Source organism: Gopherus flavomarginatus, chromosome 3 (assembly GCF_025201925.1).
Source record: "Gopherus flavomarginatus isolate rGopFla2 chromosome 3, rGopFla2.mat.asm, whole genome shotgun sequence".
Taxonomy (NCBI): Eukaryota; Metazoa; Chordata; order Testudines; family Testudinidae; genus Gopherus; species Gopherus flavomarginatus.
The window spans coordinates 135,883,402-135,903,972 of NC_066619.1; the positions used below are offsets into that span (position 1 = coordinate 135,883,402).

General features: G+C 52.2%; 1 protein-coding gene and 2 long non-coding RNA genes across 8 annotated transcripts in view; all 3 read left to right on the top strand.

Annotated features, from left to right (window-relative positions):
- Positions 1–20,571, top strand: part of LOC127048498 (uncharacterized) — a 288,020-nt gene that overhangs the window by 22,305 nt on the left and 245,144 nt on the right. The window lies entirely within an intron of this gene.
- On the top strand, positions 3,522–9,275 carry LOC127048496 (uncharacterized). The gene is made up of 2 exons (XR_007773693.1): positions 3,522–4,183; positions 7,901–9,275. It is a non-coding gene; the product is annotated as an uncharacterized LOC127048496 (long non-coding RNA).
- Positions 11,116–20,508, top strand: HEMGN (hemogen). Of its 6 annotated transcripts, none has more exons than XR_007773678.1 (5): positions 11,238–11,449; positions 15,460–15,550; positions 17,216–17,280; positions 17,884–18,137; positions 20,301–20,508. XR_007773678.1 is itself a non-coding variant. In XM_050948357.1 (4 exons), the coding sequence occupies exons 1-4, from the start codon at positions 11,180–11,182 to the stop codon at positions 20,408–20,410; spliced, it is 507 nt and encodes a 168-aa protein (XP_050804314.1). In that variant the 5' UTR covers positions 11,116–11,179; the 3' UTR covers positions 20,411–20,508. The 6 variants fall into 6 exon arrangements, 4 of the variants coding, with proteins under 4 accessions (XP_050804314.1, XP_050804315.1, XP_050804312.1 ...); XR_007773679.1 differs by having other exon boundaries at positions 15,460–15,538; XM_050948357.1 differs by lacking the exons at positions 11,238–11,449; positions 17,216–17,280 and adding an exon at positions 11,116–11,231.

The following is a 20,571-nucleotide window of genomic DNA, read 5'->3' on the forward strand; positions in this document are numbered from 1 at the left end:
TTTCTGGGTATAGGGGGTTTGAATTTGGGGCTTTGGCTGTGGCCCGTCTTTAACTGAACACCACTCAGTATGAAAACACACACAGTCTCCCTCCTGAACCTACTGGTCCACTCCACTTTCTGCATCACTTTCCCCTCTCCCTCCCAATTGCTGGCACTGGGCCCTCAGTCTGTACACAGAGCAAAATAAACCCATATCACGAGGCTGTGATGTTATTCTAAACTGCTATGTGGCTGTCACTGCACCAGAGGCCTGGCCCAGAGCTCCCTGAAACCGGTGGAAAGGCTCGCGTTGCCCTCCACGGGGTTTGCACCAGGGAAAGGTCAGAAAGCAGCAGTAGGGCAGGGGTGTGTTAGTTATTGTCTATATTACCTGAGCGCCTAGGAGCCCCACTCCTGGAGCAGCGCAGAGCATTGTGCCAGGTGCCGAACAAAGACAGGCTCTGCCTCAAAGAGCTGACAGTGTATGAATGAGACAAGGCAATGGATGCCTACAGCCAGCCCAGTGGGGAGCACAAGGAATGACGGAGCCAGCAGTGGCCAGTATGATGGGCTGTGGTAGCAGCCGTGCGGCAAGCAGCCTGGGACTGCTAAGCCTATAGTTAGACCCGAACGTGTGTTGCTGGTGTCAACTGTGGATTCAAGTTCCTGGGTAAAAGCCTTTGCCCTGCCTATAGCCCAGCTCCCTCTGCAGGGCCGGTGCGCTGCCTGCTGGGCTGGTGCCTGGAGCCGGCCCTGCCTGTAACCCAGCTCCCTCGGCAGGGCCGGAGTGAAGCCTGCTGGGCTGGTGCCTGGAGCCGGCCCTGCCTGCGGGACAGCTCCCTCGGCAGGGCCGGAGTGAAGCCTGCTGGGCTGGTGCCTGGAGCCGGCCCTGCCTGCGGGACAGCTCCCTCGGCAGGGCCGGAGTGAAGCCTGCTGGGCTGGTGCCTGGAGCCGGCCCTGCCTGCGGCACTGCTCTGTTGGCAGGGCCAGTGAGCTGGCTGTAGGGAGGTGTTGGACAGGCTGGAAGCTTTTCTTTCAGGGGATGTTATTATGGCTTTGAAATCACAAGGGGTGACGCCAGCCCCCTCAGTTAGCCCCTGGCCTGCAAGGGACTGTCCCAGCCAAAAGCAGCTGGGGCAGCAGAGAGGGAGGAGGAGGGCTGATGAGTGCTCTTGGAGACTGCCAGGAAGACCCCATGTTGCATCTGCTGACAAATCCCTTCCCTAAGGCTGGGGGAGTGGGGCCTACAGTCAGGGGGAAGGGGGGACTTCTTCCCACAGGCTCTGATGGTCTGCTGGGTGAGGGCGGAGAGGGAATTCCACTCGCCTTGACTCTGTGCGGAGAACAACCACTGCCCCAGTGTGCGGGGGGGAGGGAGATCAAGACTCTGGCCCCTGGCTCTAGAGATTAGGCCACCAGAGTCCGCAAGCCCTGACCTCGGAGTGGTGGGGCGGAGAAAAGAAATTGGCCATGGGGGAGGTTTGAAGACGCCCCCTGGCCTGACCCTTTTGCTGTTGAAAGCCGTGCCCAGCTGAGCACGGCTTCACAGGGAGGCAGCCCTGCCTTAGCTGTCCCTTTGGGCTGCCAACCCTGGGGGTGAGGAGCAGGACACCGCACACACCTTACAGCTAGATGGGAGTGGGAGGATCAGATCTCAAGTTTACACTCACAAGTTCTGGGGTCCCAAGGGGCAGGTGAGAGCATAACGCTGACGGACCCCGGTCACTGGCAGGGGGTATTGAACCCGGGGTCTCTGGAGCTTAGTGCTTGAGGTGAGCACCAGCCCCTCAGCTCTGAAGAGAAGAATGACTGGGGATGGTTGTCAGGTGACGCTGTGTGGCTGACGACTGCGTGCTGGCTCGCTGGCAGAGTGCTTGTTTTACACACAGGTGAAATACGAGCTAATGGCAGAAATGCCCTTCAGGGACTAAACCTAGCCAGGCAATAGGCCATGGGGTCCCGAAGGGTGCCTGCCCAGCACCAACTGACACCGATTTCTGTGTGCCAGACATGGCACTTTACTGCACCAGCCAGGACAAACCTCACTGAATTCAGGTCAAACTGATTGAATTAAGTTAAAGTAGCTTAGGCGTTCACTGTAGTCAAAATGTGAATGGTTGTGTGCTGGTGTGGGATCATATGGACCATCTGTGTGTGTGGGGGGGGTGGGAACATGGCCAGCGTAACCCTTGGGAAGAGCTATGAGCCGCAAGGACCAGCTGAACCACTGTGAAGGTTTAAAGTTCAGCGAGTGTCCCAGGATGTGGCTAGGGGGAAGTGTGTGCAAATGTAACTCCTCCAGGTATCTAAGAATGCAGCCTTCTGCTGCTTCGCTCCGAGGACGGGCCCTTTTGTGTTCTGATCACCTGTTCCATGAGGACAGACCAGTGGCCCTGGTGGTATAAAAAAGTGACTCTGATTTATAGGGTATGTGTTCTGAGCCAAGGCAGTTATGAACTTGTAACCCAGGAGATCCCTGGGTGGGGTTTGAAGGCCTTTCCCTGGGAAGGGCCCTTGCTGGAGTTGGGGTGATCATTGGTGAATGCATTAGCAGGTGTGTAAGTTCTTTTATTGTGAGTAATATGATTTTCCTAGAATGCTTTCACCCTACGACTAAATGTGCTTGTTGAGGCAGAGCTGTGTGGTGCTTTAGCACTGTGGCAGGTACGCGGGGGAGGAGCAAAGTGGGCCAGCTTAGGCCATCTGGCTTGTTGGTCACTCACAGTGCAGGCAGGGAGCTGTGCAGCCTGGAAATACCCTGGTCAGGAGGGAGACAGACAGATCTCCACCCAAGAGAGAATGGCTGAGAAGCCTGATGTCTAGTGTAGGTGCCCTTGCCAGACTGTAGGGGGGAATATAGGTGCAGTTGCCTGAACTGTGACAATTTACACCTTGAGCTGGCAAAGCAGGGCTAGATTAAGGCAATTTGGGCCCTAGGCACCATGCCAGTGTCTTTCCTGCCCCCCCATCACCCAGGATCTATCTCTTTAGCTCTACTCCACACCTAGTGCTAGTGTAGAGGAAGGAGATAAGGAAGTGTTGTTTACTTCTTCTCATAAACACAAGAACTAGGGGTCACCCAATGACATTAACAGGCAGCAGGTTTAAAATAAATGAAAGGAAGTTCTTCTTCACGCAGCGTACAGTTACCCTGTGGAACTCCTTGCCAGAGGATGTTGTGATGGCCAAGACCATAACAGGGTTCACAGAAGAACTAGATAAGTTCATGGAGGATAGGTCCACCAGCGGCTATTGGCCAGAATGGGCAGGGATGGTGTCCCTAGCTTCTGTTTGCCAGAAGCTGGGAATGGGCGACAGGGGATGGACCACTTGATGATTCTCTGTTCTGTTCATTCCCTCTGGGGCACCTGGCACTGGCCACTGTCAGAAGACAAGACACTGGGCTAGATGGACCTTTGGTCTGACCCAGTAGGGCCGTTCTTATGTCCTACCCCCACACCATATCCTCCTTCATGTGAGGGTGTCATTCCCGCCCAGAGAGACAGTGGCAGTGGCACCAGGCCTCCTTCTCACCCCAGTGTGGCAGCAGGGCTACCCCAGTAGTTACCCTATGTGACGTTATTGATATAATCTGGGACCATATAGAACATGGTTGCAACCAAGGTCCCGTAGTGGCACCAAATCTTATGTAAAGGGGGTCATATAAAGTGTCTAAGACCAGGTTATGGGTTGCTGGTTATGATTATGCTGTCTGTATGCATGTGTCATTTTGTAGTTGAAGTTATGAATATTGGCTTTATACTGTCTGTGTTTCAAACTTAGGCTGTGCTTCTGGGAGACATCCCAGACAAGTTGGTGTTAGCTCTGCCTAGCCTGCTTGATGGCCTATTAAGGATCATCAGCTATACAACTGACCCATTGAGAGAAGGCAGATACGCCTTGTAACTCAGCAAAGTGCAGGAGCTTGTCCATGTGACTCCAGACTCCACTTTGCTGTAATTTTCCACAGTAAGGACAAAGAGGTTCTTATACCTGGAAAAGCCTATAAAAGGCTGATGCCTCATCTCCATGTTGTCTTCAATCCTGCTTCTTACCTTTGGAGGGACTTTGCTACAAACTGAAGCTCTGAACAAAGGACTGAATGACCCATCCCAGAGGGGGATGTACTCCAGATACTTGATTTGAACCTGCAGTTTATTCTATCACTGCTACAAGCCTGAACCAAGAACTTTGCCATCACTGTAAGTAATTGATTCCATTTAACCAATTCTAGCTCTCATCTATATCTTTTTCCTTTTATGAATAAATCTTTAGATTTTAGATTCTAAAGGATTGGCAACAGAGTGATTTGTGGTTAAGATCTGACTTGTATATTGACCTGGGTCTGGGGCTTGATTCTTTGGGATTGAGAGAACCTTTTTTCTTTTACTGGGGTGTTGGTTTTCATAACCATTTGTCCCCATAACGAGTGGCACTGGTGGTGATACTGGGAGACTGTAGTGTCTAAGGGAATTGCTTGTGTGACTTGTGGTTAGCCAGTGGGGTGAGACCAAAGTCCTCTTTGTCTGGCTGGTTTGGTTTGCCTTAGAGGTGGAAAAACCCCAGCCTTGGGCTGTGACTGCCCCGTTTTAAGCAATTTGTCCTGAATTGGCAGTCTCAGTTGAGTCCTGCCAGAACTGCATCATCATACCCTACCATGGGGCTGCAGCTGCTTAAGTGAGTGTGTGGGTGGGTGAATAGGGGATGCTGCTGCAGTCATCCTCTCCTGCCTCACAGCGACTCCTGTCGGGTGGCTGGGCCCCCGAGTCGGTGAGGCTGCCGTTAACATTCCATGGAGGGGCGTGCCATTGGACTCTTGCAGCTAGTCAAATGCTCAGGGGTGGAAAGGTTTTATCGCCTGGGTTTGCAATGTCATCCAGTAACATTCTGCAGAGCCAAGGCTCGTTTATCATGCTTCAACAGGCTGCAGGAGAACGAGCACATCTCCCCCAGTGCATGAAAAGGAAGCCCAGCCAGGCCCTAATATGAGCGTCTCAGGTTACTCAGCAGTTTTGCAACACACAGACTATTCCAGAGCCTTCAGTCAAACCTCAGCTGCTGGCCAACACAGCCAGCCCTACAAAATGTTTAACACAATTATTCTGACAAGAATCCACGGATAGTATTTCTCCTTTCTAAGTGGAGTGTACAGTCCTGTACGTGGGGCCCCGAGGCACAACTTCGTACAGATACATTTTCAGCAAGACCTGCTTTAGACTAGAATACCACCACCACTGCCGCGTAGGCCTCAAAAGATATTGAGCCACCTAACTCCCATTGAAATAAATAGGAGTTGGGCACCTCAGTACCCTTCAGGATTGGGGCCAAGGGCATGCATAGCACTACAGAACTAACGCTGGCCCAGGACCCCTCTGCAAGGAAGAGGCATGAGCCTGCAACCATTGCAGCCAATGTTTACTAACGTCGGGGGCTTTGGACCAGGCCCCTGTGACTAGGGCAAGGGCCAGGAAGCATCCTGCTTGTCTCAGTGTTAGGGGAACAGAGAAATTCCTCGTGTGCATCATGTGCTCACCCTGTCTGTCACGTGGGACCCCCGTCAGGCCCACGTCCATTCATCTTCCCCTGCTGTTGCCATTTGGGATGGGTCTCCTTGGGTGCATGCTGCACACACTTGCCCTTCTGTTCCTATGGTGCCAGCTGGTTCTTAGGCAGCTCCGTGACAGGCCTCATCAGGCGCTCGCAGTGCCCAGGGCGCCTCAAGCATTGGTTCTCACCTCTAGCCAACAGGATGCCCCTTTCCTTCCACGCACCCCCTGGAGCAACCCAACGGGACTAGATGTGAGGCACTGGGGAATCCCTGGTGCACAGTCATCCTCTTGAAACACCTGGGGATGATTCCTGCCCTCTTTTCCAGATTTCATATCACCATAAAACCAGATATATACCCTATGAAACAAGACCCACCCCTTGCCCCCACGTCCCTCCAGCCACTACCTTCAGAACTGGAACCAAGCACTGGATGTAGGACTAGGCAGACCCTCCAGCCCCCGGGCAGGCTGCCCTTGCCCAGCTTGGCCCATCACTGTTACAGGACACTGTGTAGAGGAAGCAGACACTTCACACAGTTAGGGGACAGTTTTCTCATTTCAGCTGAAGCTTCGTCTCATCTCAGGCAGTAGCTGCCTGTGATTTAAGCATGACGTCCTGGACTGCAATCTGTGGCCCTTATCCTGCAAGTACTCTCATGTGATTCTATGTGCAGGCCTGTCTAATAAGAATGGTTTACTGGGGGTTGCCTCAAGGGTGCTGGGATAACTCGTCTAGTGGGGGTGCTGAGAGCCATTGAACCAAACTGTAAACCCTGTATATGATGAGAACCACTTCAAGCCAGGGGGTCCTGCAGCACCCGCCACTCCCCTAATTCCAGCACCTATGGGTTGCCTAGAAGGCTGCTGGGCCCAGATCCAAGGCTCACAAGCATGACAAGAAATTGCACAGAAGGCCTGACTTGCCGATACCGTCTACCGAGCCGTGTACCCCTTCCAGATTGGCACCACCGACATCAAAGGCACTCTGAGTTCTAAGGGATCCTCAATTCCAGCTTCTGTTCAGACCGTAGCGCATGTACCATTGACTATGGGGAGGCTCGAGTCGGCCCCCAAGCCTCATGAACTCTTTGCCATGGAGGTGTGAGGTCTCCACGTGCAGTCACTACCTAAGAGGGTACGCTCTCCTAGTTTGGACTTACCTCCCATGTTCCAGTGGCACCACTGTTTGAACCAGGTTCTGACTTCTCAGCATTGGAGGACTTGGAAGGGGCACAGGGTTTGTCCCTCCCATACTATCCATATGACTATCCAAAGGTTCTGCCGACTCAGTGGCAGTGCCCTAGCAAAGGAGTTGTTGGTACCTCACTCCTTGGAGCCCTTCGCAGCAAACGTCAGATCCACCTTGTTTGCCGCACAGGGGTCCTGGACCCAGTATCCACCGTCAGAACCTTCCTGCTCAACTCAGAAGGAGTCCCCCAACCTGCCTCTTCAACTGTCATAGAATAGGCATTCAAAACCGGTGTTGGAGGAAGAACCACATAAGCCTGACTCCAACAACACTGCTGGTACCAGAGCAGTTCCCTTCCTTGTCACCAGACATCTCAGTGTTTTTGGCTCCCTCCTTGCCTCAGATGACTGCTGCCAGTTTCAGGACCTATTGCACAGAGTGATGAGCACCACCACCTCCCACTGGAGGAGAAACAGGACAAACAGCACCAGCTGCTCGATGTCTTGCAAGCCTCAGTTCCATCTAGAGTGGCTCTACCGGTTAACACCACCATTCTTCAACCAGCTCCGACTGTCTGGCTCAGTTCGGCCACTTGTGCATAGGCGAGGGAAGTAGGGGTGCTGCAGGAGACCCAGCTTTTATGCAGAGTCGCTGGCCCTGCCCCTGGGGCTCCACTCCCCTGCTCAGGTCCCAGGGACCGGCCCTGCACCCCACTTCTTGGTGCCTTTGCACATGGGGCCCTGCTCCCAGCACTTCACTCCCCAACCCCACACCCAGGGGTTGGGTCCTGGCCACTGGCCCTGTGCCTGTGGCCCTGTGCCTGGGGTCACCCCCTGCTCCCAGGGCTTCACTCCCGGGGTCCTGCTCCTGGCCTCATAGCTGGGGCTCTGCTCCTGGCCCCACACCTACACCCAGCTGTGGCCACAGCCTCAGCCCCTTGACCCCTGTCTGGGTCCCCCCATCCTGGAGACACAGCTCTACTGCCAGGCTCAGCTTGGGGGCAGGGGGGCGTGGATGGGGAGAGAGGGCAGGCTTTCAGCACACCCAATACTAAAAATGTTCCAATGCCACTGCACTTGCGCCCCCACCATCAAGGGGGTGGAGAAGAGGTACGCGGTACCTGCAAGGGGGTCTGAGTTTCTGTTTTCTCACCCCCCCCACTCAATTTCCTCATCATACAGGTGGCCAGGGAATGAGCCTGACAAGACCATGCATGCTCCATGTTGGCGGAAAAAGAAGTCAAGCAACTGGAGTGTTATCACCCACCACTGACGCACTGATTTAGCACTCCTCAATTCTTCCATCAGCGGCCCTCTGAGCCGCCTCACAAATGACCGAAGACCCAACAGCCCCGTTCTCCAGGTTCATCTCCACAGCCTTTGGCATCTCATACGCAGTCTTTGCAGAAGTGATATTTCTCAGTGCATCTAGAGCACTGGCAACCACCTTGCCTCATGCCACACACCCTCCTCACCCCCTTCAGGGGGCATCTTCTTACCCACTTGGAGTGCAGTAACAGGCAAGTGGGTCCTGGATGTCATTCAACATGGCCATACGATCGAGTTCACGGAGCTACCTCCCTCACGTCCCCCGGCCACACCTCAGGGACCATTCTCGGGGCCGTGTCCTTGTGATGTTGCACTGCATACGATTTTTATGAAAATATGCTAGTGAGTGTGAATATAATGTAATTGGAATATTCTTTCATGCAAAAGGTCTCTTGTAAGGTATCATTACAAAGCTTATAATCTACTAATATGAAATATAACTCTGAGGGCCTATTGTAATTATGCAAAGTGTGGGCCATTAATGGTGGTTTTGGACTCTTGATGGCTCCCATTAACCAGGACAATCGACTGTGGATGGCTCTGTTTGTTTGCAGGCCTTCCTGTGAGTCAGGCTGCGGAATGAAGGCTTGGGGTCTCACAGGACATGTGACCATATCACCTGGTACTGTCTGGAACCCACCTTAAACCTAGTGTTTTTCCATTCAGAAGGAGGCATGGGGACCTAGAGAGACAAAAGATTCCCGTCTTGTGCCAAAGCTATAAAAGGGAGTGAAACAGAACATGGGGGGGGGGGGGGGTGCAGTTATGAGAAATCCCCTAGCTACCACCTGAGCTAACAAGAACTGTACCAGGGAAAGGATTGGGCCCAGACTAGGAAGGAGTCCAATCTCTGAAAGAAGCTTATTGAAACATCTCTGAGGGTGAGAGTTTATCTGGATTCAGAGTCCTGTAGCACCTTATGGACTAACAGATGTATTGGAGCATGAGCTTTCGTGGGTGAATACCCACTTCATCAGACACAAGCTTATGCTCCAATACGTCTGTTAGTCTATAAGGTGCCACAGGACTCTGTCGCTTTTTACAGATCCAGACTAACACGGCCACCCCTCTGATATCTGGATTCAGTTTTCTACTGTATTAGGCTTGGACTTGCATGTTTTTGTTTTATTTTGCTTGGTAACTTGCTTTGTTCTGTCTGTTATTACTTGAGAACACTTAAATCCTCTTTTTTATATTGAATAAACTCACTTTTTTGCTTATTAATTAACCCAGAGTAAGTGATTAATGCCTGGAGGAGCAAACAGCTGTGCATACCTCTCTATCAGTGTTATAGAGGGCAGACAATTTATGAGTTTACCCTTTATAAGCTTTATACAGAGTAAAATGGATTTATCTGGGGTTTGGATCCCATTAGGAGATGGGTATTTGGGTGACAGAGACAGGAGTGCTTCTTAAACTGTTTTCAGTTAAGTCTGCAGCTTTTGGGGGACGTGGTTCAGACCCTGAGTCTGTGTTTGCAGCAGGCTAGTATGTCTGGCTCAACAAGGCAGGGTTCCGGAGTCCCAGGCTGGCGGGGAAAACGGGCTCAGAGGTAGTCTCAGCACATCAGGTGGCAGTCCCAAGGGGGTCTCTGTGACCCAACCTGTCACAGTTCTCACCTTAGAAGTGGACTCCCTGCTGCAAAGCTGAGTGATAGAACCTGTTCCTACAACCTATCAGGGTGCAGGGTTCTATTCCACCTAGTTCCTAAGAAGATGGGTGGGTGAAGACTGATCTTAGACCTCAGTCGTCTCAACCACTTCATATGCAAGCCAAAGTTCAGTATGGTCACCCTAGCAACCATCATAACTTTGCTATAAAAAAGCATGTGGTTTACAGCTCTTGATATACAGGATGCTTACTTTCACATGGATATCCATACTACCCACGGGCATTTGAGCTTCATGGCAGAAACTCAACACATCCAATATATGGTTCTACCTTTCGGATTCACCACTGCTCCACGGGGCTTCACCAAAGTTCCCTCGGTAGTGGTGGCCCACCTTCAGCATCAAGAGGTCCTTATATTCCGTTATCTCAGCAACTGACTGATAGCAGCGTGATCCAAAGAGGAGGCTCAAGCCTCAATCTCCATGCCACTCATACTCCTCTCCTGCCTGGGGATGAGCATAAACATCAGAAAATCGACTTTGGATCCCAAACTATCCCTAGAATTCAATGGGGCCCACATCAATGTGGTCTTCGCACGCACCTGTCTACCAGAGGACAAGTTCCAGAGACCCTACAAGAATGGATTGTCTCCACCACCAGTTCTTCTGTTCCAGCCAGGGCTTACCTTTCCCTTCTTGGCCACTTGGTGGCCTGCCCGCATGTTACCGCCTTTGTTCAAGTTCACTTTCACTGCCTGCAACTGTGACTCCAGAGGGCCTATTCTCCTATACCATTGGCTTCCTACTGACAGTTCCCCACAAGGTTCTCTCCTCCCTCCAATGGCAGATGGCCCCAGGTCAGGTCTGCACTGGGATACCCTTCCTCCCATCCTCTGCACAGACCTAAGTGTTTTGCTGGCTTGGGGCCTTGATATTGTGAGTATGAGGACTGACCCTGTCTGATTAAGGGTGAGACTGGGAAGGACTGTTTAAAATGCAGCACCGAGGGCACAAAATGGTGCTGAGCGGGTGTCACCAACATTCTTACAAAGTGGTCCGTGGACTGGGAGAGGCACCATGCACAGGCTTGTGGAGAACTGACAGCTCGGAAAGCAGGAGCTGCATGGGAGGCTGGTCCCAGCCACAAAAGTCTTTCCCGTTGGGCAAAGCTGGTTGTCTTTAAGCACTCTGCCCCAGGGATTTGAGATGCACAAGTGTCCTTGTGCTGAAGGCCTGTGGCCACTTATGTCCCACTTAAGACCTCAAATGAGAGCCCGCTGCCTGGGGCACTGCCTCCTTTGTGTTGGGCTTGCTGCCAGTTGATGAGAGAGGCAGGAGTGCAAGTAGAAGGGGCTGCTTAGCTCCCTCCCCCACCGCTTCTTAAACACCAGGGTCTCTACACTCGACAGCATCAGCCGCTCTTAATTTCCTATTTGAGGAGCACCAGTCATGGAGAAGCACACTAATATTTCTTTGCAGCAGGGAGACAGGATATGAGCCCAGGCTCCCCCATCTCTGTGACATGATAAGGAGAACAGCAGTACCAGACCAGTGGCCAGGCCAGATAAACCATGGTGAGTGGGCGGGTTGTGTTGTTCTCTAACTACTCCTTTGCAGTATGTAGCCCAAGTAACTCCTGACGCCCTTACTGCGCAGCTAAGCTGCTTTTTAGTTAAAACCCAGAACCCCAGCAACAAACTGGAAAGAAAAATGGAGGGCTTAGAAAAGGACCATCCTTACTCGGAATCTTCCCAGCAGCATCCACCAGCCAGAGAGGAACACACTGTGCCAGGTAACATTACAAAGTTAATGTCATGACTGGGTGGAACGGGAGCTTGTTATAGTCTAATGCATCACTAGACGTCTTAGCAGAAAAGAGATATAATTGCAACATACAAAAAAAAGAGTTAAATGATCAAAACTATGTACGTAAGCTATGGAAGATGCTTGGTATACAGAGTATGGAAGAAACAGATGATTGCCCTGCACAAAATAACAATCAAGTTATTGTTTTCGTTGTCACAAAGGGTACAAGCATTTGGAAATGCTTCTCAGAGTGGTCAGAATCCTGAGCCATTACAAATACCCAGTAGGGTTATATAGAATTTTATCCCTCTTTGATTTGGCCTTTACTTTGTGCATCAATGTTCTTTTGTTAAAGAATATGGGCATTTTGCATCAGGTTTCTGTCTTGTGAGTGAGGTGGTCAATGCAAAGCACTGCCATGTGCTGTGAAACCCATCTAAGTTATTGCTTTTACCTGCAAACTTGCTTGGAAGCAGGTGTGTAGCAAAACCTCTGCAGGGGGAGGGTTTGCAAGCATGCAGCTGAAATCAGAGATCCCAGGGTATTTTAAGCAACAAGACAGTTTGCCATTCCAGTTTAAACAAGCCCCACACAATCAATAGGTGGACTCCATACACCAGACTTCAAATGCCAACACACAGAGACTATGGCTAATAGAATGTATGCAAACCCTAGTCCATCAGCTTATCAGCCTTTCAGAACTCTCTCGTAATAACAAAAGAAACAGGCTGGAGGTCTCGGACTGATCAGTCAAAAATAATTTGCTTAGGCTGGTGTGTAAAGGTGGCACAGGTTTTATTGTACTTAGCCTAGAATATTTTTCTCAGAGTTAGTTTGTTTCTCAGCAAGTTTTGACAGGCCCTTAGCTCACAAAAATAAATAAGAGTTGATCTCTGTTACACATGCAAAGTACAACATGCGTCAGTAGCTAAATGCATCCTGGTTTAATAACCATCAGTGAATTCATCCCGTCAGTCCTGTGAGAGCGTCCTTCTACCATTCGACATAGCCAATCTCCTTCTCAGCAAATCTCCTTCTGCTTTACTATTTGGCAGACAACAGGTTCTCCACTGATCACTGCAAGCCATGGCAGGTCACTAAAAGATTTCCTTCGGCGGGGGCATTGTTATTAGGGACTGTCAATATGGCATTTAGAACGTGATATTTCACAACATTCCTGTGCTGAGCATTAAGGGCTGCCTCTGTCGTTGTATATGACTATCAGGCTCCAGCAAACACCCCTTACTACATATTGCTCTCTTTCTAGTACACATTGTGAATCACACTGTAATCTCCCACCCTTTCCCTGTCTTGTCTGTTTAGATTGTGAGCTTCTCATGGATGGGGATTGTCTCTTACTGGGTCTCTAGAGCGCCCAGCATGAGGAGGCCTTTAGGCATTACTGTAATAATAATCATTCTGTAGCTGGTGCTCAGCTCAGTGTGGGATCCAAAGCACATGAAAGAAGCATTCCCAGAGTTAATTTCCCATCATTGCCTCCTGTTCAGGGTTACAGATCCAGAGACGGCTATTCTTGGCTTAGCACACCAGTCAGGAGATGTTGGTTCTATTCCCAGAACAGTCAGATTCCTTGTGACCAAGTCACTTTGCCTGTTGCTGCTAAATTCGACCTAAACTCGTAGTGTAGACCAGGGCTCAGTTTCTCCATTTGGTGATAACCCTTCCTGGTTCTCCTAGCACTCGTTTGGGAAGCTTAATGCATTAACGTGCTTTGCTGCTGTTGGCTGGAAGGTGTCATTATTTCTAACAGTTGTCTGTTGTGCTGGCCTGTTAGAAATTAGGAAGTCATAACTCATTTATTCTTTTAATGTATCTGTAACATGCCTCATTCCTCACTCCCGACTTCACACCGTCCCTCACTAGAGCTGGTGCGGAGATGTGTTATATTCTGCCTGCATGGCCCAGCTGCAGCCAGGAGTCTCAGCCAAGGAGTATGCTAGCAGCTCTGCCCTGAGCCTTGTTTACGGTGCACTGAGGCATAGGGAGAGAGAAACAAGGCATGTACATACAGACCAAGTTACCGCAATTCGGTGTTCCTAGTGGGCAGGTGTCCGTACCACAAGGATAACTTTGGGGCTGGGCCTCAGGAGGTCGGGGTGGAAATCATGGTCCCAGTGAAGTCAATAGGAGTTTTATCATTGACAGCAGCCCTGAATTCTGTCCCCAATGCCACCATTGGCCAGCCATGTGACACTGGGCAAGTCACTGAGGCCAAAAACACCAGACCATAGAGGCAGTGAGGACTAATTCATGAATGGGTGATGTGCCCATCTCTCTGCCCGCTTCAGCCTTTCACACAGGGTTAATGGGGGTCTTGTGCTGGGCCCTGTGCTGAAGGGAACCGTGGCCTCCTTTCTGCAAACAGCCTTCAGCCCATGGAGTCACGCTGGGTGTGTCTGCACTGCAATTAGACGCCTGCAGCTGGCCTCTTGGGCTGTGGGCTGTTTCATCGTGGGCTGCAGCCCAAGCTCTGGGACGGTCCCATCTTGCAGGGTCCTAGAGCCCAGACTCCAGACCAAGCCTGAACATCACAATGAAACAGCCCCTTTGCTCGAGGCAGCTGGCATGGGCCAGCCAGCTGCAGCTGTCTAACTGTGGGGCAGACATACCCTGTGGCTGTCATTATTCTCTGCAATGAGTGCTCGGCCCTGTCAGACAGGAATGTTCCTGGTTCCTGATGGGCTGGCTGAAACCCAGTAGGCCTCAATCCTGCCAGGTGCCAAGCACTCCCACCCCACTCCAACAGAGCCCGGGAACTCATTCCTGACTGAGCCTCTCCTGCCCTCATCATGACCGCTCGCCCCCTGAGCAGTCCGAGTGCGTTCCTGTACTGTCAGATCCAGGCCAGGGTGCATCGCCTCTCACAGGACCTGGCCCTTCCACAGGAGAGGAGCTGATGAGAAAAGCCACATGCAAGCATCTACTACAGATTATCAGATAGTGATCCCTGGCCCTTCTCTCTAGTAGATCTCAAAGCACTTTGTAGAGGAGCTCAGTGTCATTACCCCCATATTACAGATGGGAAGTAAGAACGGCTACACTGGGTCAGACCAGAGGTCCATCTAGCCCAGTATCCTGTCTACCAACAGTGACCAATGCCAGGTGCCTGTTCTGTTCATTCTCTTTGGGGCAATCAGCGAGTGATCCATCCCCTGTTGTCCACTCCTAGCTTTGGCAGCCAGAGGCGAGGGACACCCAGAGCACGGGATTACATCCCTGACCACCTGGCTAATAGCCCCTGATGAACTCCCCTCCATGAACTTCTCATTCTTTTTTGAATGCAGTTCAAAGAGGCTTCCCCCCGGGTCACTCAGCAGATTAGAATGCAGGTCTGATGAGTTCCAGGCCACAGGCCACAATGAATACTCAGTGTAGGCAAAACTGGATGAACCTTGGGATTCCTGAATACTTGGTAGCTCTCCAAGTACAGATGAGCAACGAATACATGAGCCTTCAAATAGCAGCAAATTCAGCTCAGAGGGAGGTAAAACCATGTGTCCAGGTCCACTTGGAGCCGAGGGTGTGGGACTCACAGACAAGGGACGAGAGAGACAGAATGACACCCTGCCAATCCAACAGGCTTTGGGTTAACAGCCTGAAGGCTTTCCAACTAGCTGCTCTGCGAAGATTTAATGGGAGACAATGTTCTGGATGCAGCACCCACTGCTGCCCTGTGGGAGCGATTGTCCAAGAAGCTGGGCATGCCCAGTCCATGCCCAAAGCCCATCTGCTTCCATTAAAGTGTTATCTGCAGCATGAGGGATGCGATCACTTGCCCCTTATCTGCAGCTTCTAGGGCACTGCTGTCCCGAGTGTTATTTACATGATAGCTCGCTGTCTGGCTGAGGTGACTCCCTTCCACTAGCAGGCCCCACCCCAGGGTGCTCCTGCTCGACTCACCTTGCTGTGTCCCTGTCATCGCCAGGGCTAGTCTTCAGTCATGACACCAAATTGACAATTGGTCTGTTCTTGTAGGGGCCATCACGCACCGCCTGAGAGACCGAGAGCTGCTGCGGAAAAGGAAAGCGGAGGCACAGGAGAAAGATACTGTCCAGTGGGTTCTGGGGTAAATTATACTTACACCCATGGGAATTCTGTCTTTGCGACAGAGAAGCACTCCTTGTACCCAGGGAATGGCCATGCACTACACTGTGACACAGGCTCACATGGGGTGGGTGGAAGAAGAACCTCTCTGCACTGTTATGGGGAGTCCCCTCTGGCAGAGCGGGAAGTGGGCAGAGCCAGGGGTCTGATCCAGCATGGCTGACCTGGTGCTGGGTTTGAGAGAGACCATCCCCCACTGAGAGCAGCGGGGCTGTAACTCTGCTCCAAGGGCTACTTGTGGGATGATGCCACCTACACACCAGCCCAGCTCAGGGCAGGGCCCAATGGCCACTTCTAGCCCTGTCCCTTTGATCATGTGCAGTGGTAAGTGCAGTGAACGCCGCTATGCACTACTGCCCAGGGGAGGAGTCATGGATCCAAATCTTCTGCTGGTCAAACATTCACACACGTCCTGGTGAGCTCAGGGACCACTGAGAGCATGTGGGAGAAACCAACCCACTGCTCAAGGCAGCCATGAGGTTTTACCCAGCATGCCGCACGCAATAGGCTATTCTGTTGGGGGGGCCGGCTCAATACTAGCCCCAGGCTCCCTCATGCAGACACATCCCCCCGCCAGCCCTCAGAGACAGCCCCAGTTCCCTGCCAGCCCCCAGCTAGGACTTGATACACATTAGCCTCCTCATCTGCCCTCTAGTTCCCACTGACCCCGACACCCCAGCACCATCCCCACCTCCTCTGGTGCCCCAGACACCCTCCAGCCTCCCCACTCCTCCATCTGCCCCAGCCTCAGAGCTGCCAAGTCGTGTGCAGCTCCATGTCCTATCTCCCACCGCTGCTCCCGGCAAAGTGAATTGACCATAAGATGGCATTTATTGTGATATATGGATTGTGCATATGCAAAGTAGTTCATTAAATAATTTGCACAAACTGTCAGACATGGAGCCACACAAAACTTGGCAGCTGTGGGAGACCTTGGGCAGGGAGAGGGAATTGTGATTCGGAGTGGGCGTGTGTCATGCTGGCTCTCAGGGCTGCTCCTGCTCCCTTGCTCTGGCCTGGGCCATCTAGCCCTACCCCCGGTGACCACAATATCACAGCTCAGGGCACCTGCACCCACTGTAGGCTCCCAGCTTTCCACCCATCTTTCTCCTTCCTGACCAGACTGCACAGCTCCCCGCCTACACTGGGAGATCCCCAGCAGTCTGGCTACCTATGCAGCCTGCTTAATGTTTCTCCTCAGAGACAGCAAATGGTAATTGCCACAGTTAAGTTACTGCATGGCTCTGCCTAAGCAAGCACATTTATTCTTAAGGTGAAAGCATTCCAGAGAAAACAGGAAAATAGTAAAAGAATCTCCACCAGAGATCACTCTGACTCCAGCAAGTCCTTCAAACCCCACAGCTGATTTTCCTGCAGTCACAACTTCACCCCAGCTTCAGTTCAGAACAAGCCCTCTCAGTCTTATGCTGTCTCAGTAGGCTAAATTCCTTCCAACTCTTCCCTAAGGATTGGGGGGGGGCCCTGGGACAGAGGTCCAGTCTGTTTGCTGGACAGGAAGAAGGCCCTGAGTCAGTTTAAACTCAGGATAGTTAACCCGAAGTCCTTTCTTTGGCTGCGGGTCCCTGAAGAATCCAGCTTGAAGCAGTATATGTGAGCCTCTCTCCAGGTGGTGGTACCTCTCCGGAGGCATGACTTTGCCCACTCACCTGCTGGCAAGACACTTGACTTTAGGTATGACCCCTATTACCTAGGCAAGCTCAGAAGTCACCAGCTGTGTGCATCAGTCCACAGGAAAGGCTGTGTTGGCCGTGGTGCATTATTTTCCCAGGCAGTGATTTATCTCCCAGAATAGCTAGTTTGTCCATATCTATGTTACAAAGGGGAGAGGCACTAATGCCCAGACCAGGTCTAACTACAGACTTGTGCCAGCATCGCTGTATGTGTGATCTGTGACGAATGCAGCTGTGCCAGCCAAAGCCCCTAGTGCAGCCAGCTCTAGCAGCAGAACTGTACTTTTGCCAGTCGAGTTTAGTTTGCTTGAGCTGGGCTGGGCTGGCGGAGAAGTGCGCACACAAGGGGAGAAGAGGAGTGGTTGGATAAACTACACCAGCACTAGTGCTGAGCTCTACTGGGCTGGTTGTGCCCACAGTGAGAGTTGTTTGCCAGTGGAGCTCAGCAGAACAGCTACACTGACAAAGCGCTCTTTGCGTAGGGGAATCCAACACGCAGCTCACACTGAAAGTGCCTGGCAGCCGGGAGCTTCCCTCCCCTGTGTGCCTGGCCGGGCTGTCCCCGGTTCACGGCGCTGAGTGAGATGCTGTCATGTTCTGACAGAGAGCAAGGTACAAGCAAAGGGCCAAAGAGGGGCCGAGGAGCTGGGAGAAGAAGAGGCCGACAGTGGGGTACAGAGCCAGAGCCTCAGCCTGAAGTGCAAGAGGAGGTGGAGACGGAGCCCCCAGAGAAAGCACAGGCATCTCCAGGGCACCACGAGGAGGAGCCCGCCCTGTCTGTGACTCAAGAGCTGTCTGGTGGGACTCAGCAGGAGGTGGTGGAGGGCCCACGAGCTGAGGATACTCTGCATCCAGCAGGTAAGCAGTTAGAGACCCTCAGGGATCAGAGCATATTCCCAGAGAACTCTCCCTGGGTGCATCCTTGGGGAGGAGAGGAACTGCCCAGCCAAGCAGTGGAGCGGTGACTGGCTAGCTGCAGAGCCTTTTCCTCGCCCAAGCCTGCACTTGGACACTGCAGTGACAGATACAGCAACCTCCTGGCACCCCACTTGCTGAGCCAGTCTGTTCAAAACAGCAACCCCTGGGAAGGCCCCGCTTCCCTGGCCACAAGAGCCCCAAGGCGGGAGTGGAGCTGATGGCTCTGTCCAGGCCTTTGGGGAATTTCTCTACCCTGGAGGTCCCCGCAGCAGGGGTGTCCCAGACAGTCAGTGCAGAGGGGGCAGAGCCAAGCAGGGAACTGGGCCTGGGCAACAAGAAGGGGATCCCTCCAAGTCCAGACCCAAGAGGAACCCATCCATCACCAGTGCAGCCTGGAAATGGCAGGTGTGGAGATTCTGGGGCCCAAGGCTCAGAGCTGTAACAAGGAATTTTTGGGCCCAAGGCAAAGGCCGGTTCCAGGCTCTTCGACGGCAATTCGGCGGTGGGTCCCTGAGTCCCTGTCAGAGACCAATTCAGTCGCAGGTCCTTCCCTCCGAGAGGGACTCAGGGACCCGCTGCCGAATTGCTGCCGATCACGGTAGAGCTGTGCCCCTCCACTTTGCGTGCCCGAGGCAAGTACCTCACTCACCTCGCCCTTGTTACAGCACTGCCAAAGGTTCTCCCCATAGGTGCCCCATGGGACAGCTACAGAGATAACAGGTTCCCTGTATTACCTGGGCCTCTTCCTGGCTCACAAGGAACTCACTGGGACTAGTGCTATCGACACCAGGCCGTTCATGTTTATTCCACAGGGCGCTACCTGGAGATCGGGCTGAGATTCCTAGAGGTGGCTATGGGATTTGGGTGCCATTTCCCATTGGCATTGATGGAAATTGAACATCCACCTTCCCTGGGGGCTTTGAAACCATCCTCTTAGGGCCAGCATGTCAGAAGTGCTGGGTGCCTGCTATGCCCATTGACGTCCATTGGAGTCCAGAAACCCTGAGGCCCCAGTCCTGCATTAAGATCCCATGCGCCTTACAGGGGCCCACTGACCTCCCAGGTCTCTGTTTGGGGGCAGGGCTCCCCCCTGCAGAGCTCATTGCAGGTTGGGCCTGTGCACATGATCCTTCGATACAAAGGAAAAGTCTGTGTGACCAGAGGCCAGCATCTTATTTGCTACTGCTACGCAGGGTCACCCACTCCACACCTTAAAAATTCTGAGTCAGGCCCCCCCAAATCAGTGCACATAGAAACACAAGGTGTCATGGGATCCACTGACCCTTGGAGCGCCTCCACCACTTTGCTCTGGGAATTAGCTGGTTTCAGAGCTGATACTCCCTCTTGTTGGTTCCTTGGCCCGTGGTCCCCCTCTTTCTCTAGTACACAGTGTGCGGCTTCTTCAGGACTCAGTCCTCCGGTCAGGTCACTATAGTCCCCCTCTTCCAGGGTAACAAAAGCTCTGCAGACAACAGTCCTAGGCAGTCAGAGCTCCACTGCCTGGTCCGTGCCACTTCCCTAGTGGTTGGTAGGGGAACCTGGACCCACCCAATTCTCTAGGTTCCAGCCCAGGGACACTATACCTGCGACTGTGGTCTGCCTTCCCTCAGACCCTGTTGCTCTTTTCCTGAACACCTTCCTACCTCTGAGCTCGACTTTCTGGTTTCCCCGCTCTCTGGGTTTGCCAGTCCAAACCCCCTCCTCCCAGGCAGTAACTGTAGACTACACTCCACAGAGCCAAACACACATACCTTAACCTTCTCCCAGGGCAGGACTGCAGACGACTTTCCCCATAGCCCCCTTTCTGCTGCCAACTTCCTGGCTTTATTAACCCAGCCCAGCTCCTCCCCCAGCAGGACTTCCTCAGCCCTTAGGCTTTAGCAATCCCTGGCTCTCTCCAGGGGCAAGTTTTGGCCTAATTTACCCCTTCTGGCTTTGTGTGTGGAGGACACTCCCTCACAAAGAGCTAGGACCCTTTCCTTTTTGTTTTTGTTTTAAATAAAAGCCAAGATTCTCAAGTGATCATGATTCCAGCGGCTAGGGAGTTAAGGAACATACCGTGACACTCAACATGGCAATGGGTTTTCTCTTTCTCTTTTACAGAGCATGGGGAAGAACCAAAGTCAGAAGAAGCAGGAACATCAGAGGCTTTGAATAGCCCTCTGGAAAATGACCATACAGATAATGGATACTACTCCTCTGTTTTATTTTGATCTTTTTTTCCTTCCCATTGCTTTGGTCAAAGTCCAGCCACTGTAGAATGATTTAGATCTGCTATTCCTGTGTGAGCAATAAAAACTAAACACTTGCACCATCGTCTCCCATCACTGGTATTTTGCCTACCTAGGAATACTGGGGAAATCTGTTCATTCCC